Genomic DNA, 1,163 nt, shown 5'->3' with positions numbered 1-1,163 from the left:
CCCCCCCCCCCCCCCCCCGCCAAGAAATATCCAGCAAGTAAAACATAAATAAACAAACAAACAAAAAAAATAAGCACCCGGAGCAGTGGGTGCAGGAATGTTTAAATGAGAAAAGATGGGCCTGGTGGATGTGAATTTTCCCTACTCCTAGCAATGTTCAGAGTTGTAGCAATATGAAGTGATAAGGGAGTGTAAGGTTTCTTAAAATATCCCGGATAGTTTAACTTGGTGATCATCTCGGTTTAATGTCAGAAACCTCAGCGGTTCCAGGTCCTGGTGAGGAAAGCTGGAGACTGGGGCTTGGACTGGGCTGGCCGCAAGTAGACTGACCGGGTCCAGCTCCCAGGGGTTGGCACGTCCAAGCCAGACGGCGGCGCTTTTCACTCGAGGTTTTTTGCAACCTTGTAAGGAAGTGGGCGCGGGCTGCACGGAGTCGGCGCCTCCTGATTGGCCGGCCTTCTCGGTGATTGACAGGGCTCCGTACTCCACCCCCGCCGCTTTATTGACACTAATGAGCAAGTTCTTCCCACCGCTCTCCCGACTGGAAGTGCTGACAGATCAAGGCAACAAATTTCAATTACAATCCCTAATTTGTGTCCGCAGAGTGTTTTTTACCCCTGTTAGTCCTCTTTGGCGCATCAGTTGAGGCAGATCTTGGAAGAGCAGGAAGAGGTGGAAGGGGTGGGAGCGAAGGAGTGCATCAGTGAGAGCGCGCACGAGAGACCGAGGAGAGGAAACTTGGCGGGCGCGCCGCTGGTTCCTCGGATCCCAACACAAGCGAGAAAGAGGAAACGCCAAATTTGTTTTTGCCCGCGGCGGGGAAGGGGGCAGTTCTCGGCCCGCGGGAGGCCTCCACCGTCGTTCAAATTTTGGTGGGGGAAGGAGAGCGAGTGTGCGTGTGTGCCCGTGTGAGTGTATATGAGCGAGGGGCGAGCGGGCGCCGGGCGGCGGGGATGGCCGAGAAGCGGAGGGGCTCGCCGTGCAGCATGTTAAGCCTTAAGGCGCACGCCTTCTCCGTGGAGGCGCTGATCGGCGCGGAGAAGCAGCAACAGCTTCAGAAGAAGCGGCGGAAGCTGGGCGCGGAAGAGGCAGCCGTGGCCGTAGAGGACGGAGGCTGCAGCCGCGGCGGCGAAAAGGGCTCCCCGGAGGGAGACGAAGGCAAT

At 57.2% G+C, this 1,163-nt stretch overlaps 1 protein-coding gene across 1 annotated transcript in view; it reads left to right on the top strand.

The window, feature by feature from the left end:
• Positions 1-869: 869 nt before the first annotated feature.
• TBX18 (T-box 18) overlaps positions 870-1,163 on the top strand; it is a 28,732-nt gene continuing 28,438 nt past the window's right edge. The window contains exon 1 of the mRNA XM_014542670.1: positions 870-1,162. Coding sequence (XP_014398156.1) covers positions 954-1,162 — 209 coding nt within the window. The 5' untranslated portion in view covers positions 870-953. The remainder of the gene's footprint in view (position 1,163) is intronic.

The sequence above is a fragment of the Myotis brandtii genome, unplaced genomic scaffold, assembly GCF_000412655.1.
Source record: "Myotis brandtii unplaced genomic scaffold, ASM41265v1 scaffold31, whole genome shotgun sequence".
Lineage (NCBI taxonomy): Eukaryota > Metazoa > Chordata > Mammalia > Chiroptera > Vespertilionidae > Myotis > Myotis brandtii.
This window is presented reverse-complemented; position numbering and strand designations above follow the sequence as displayed.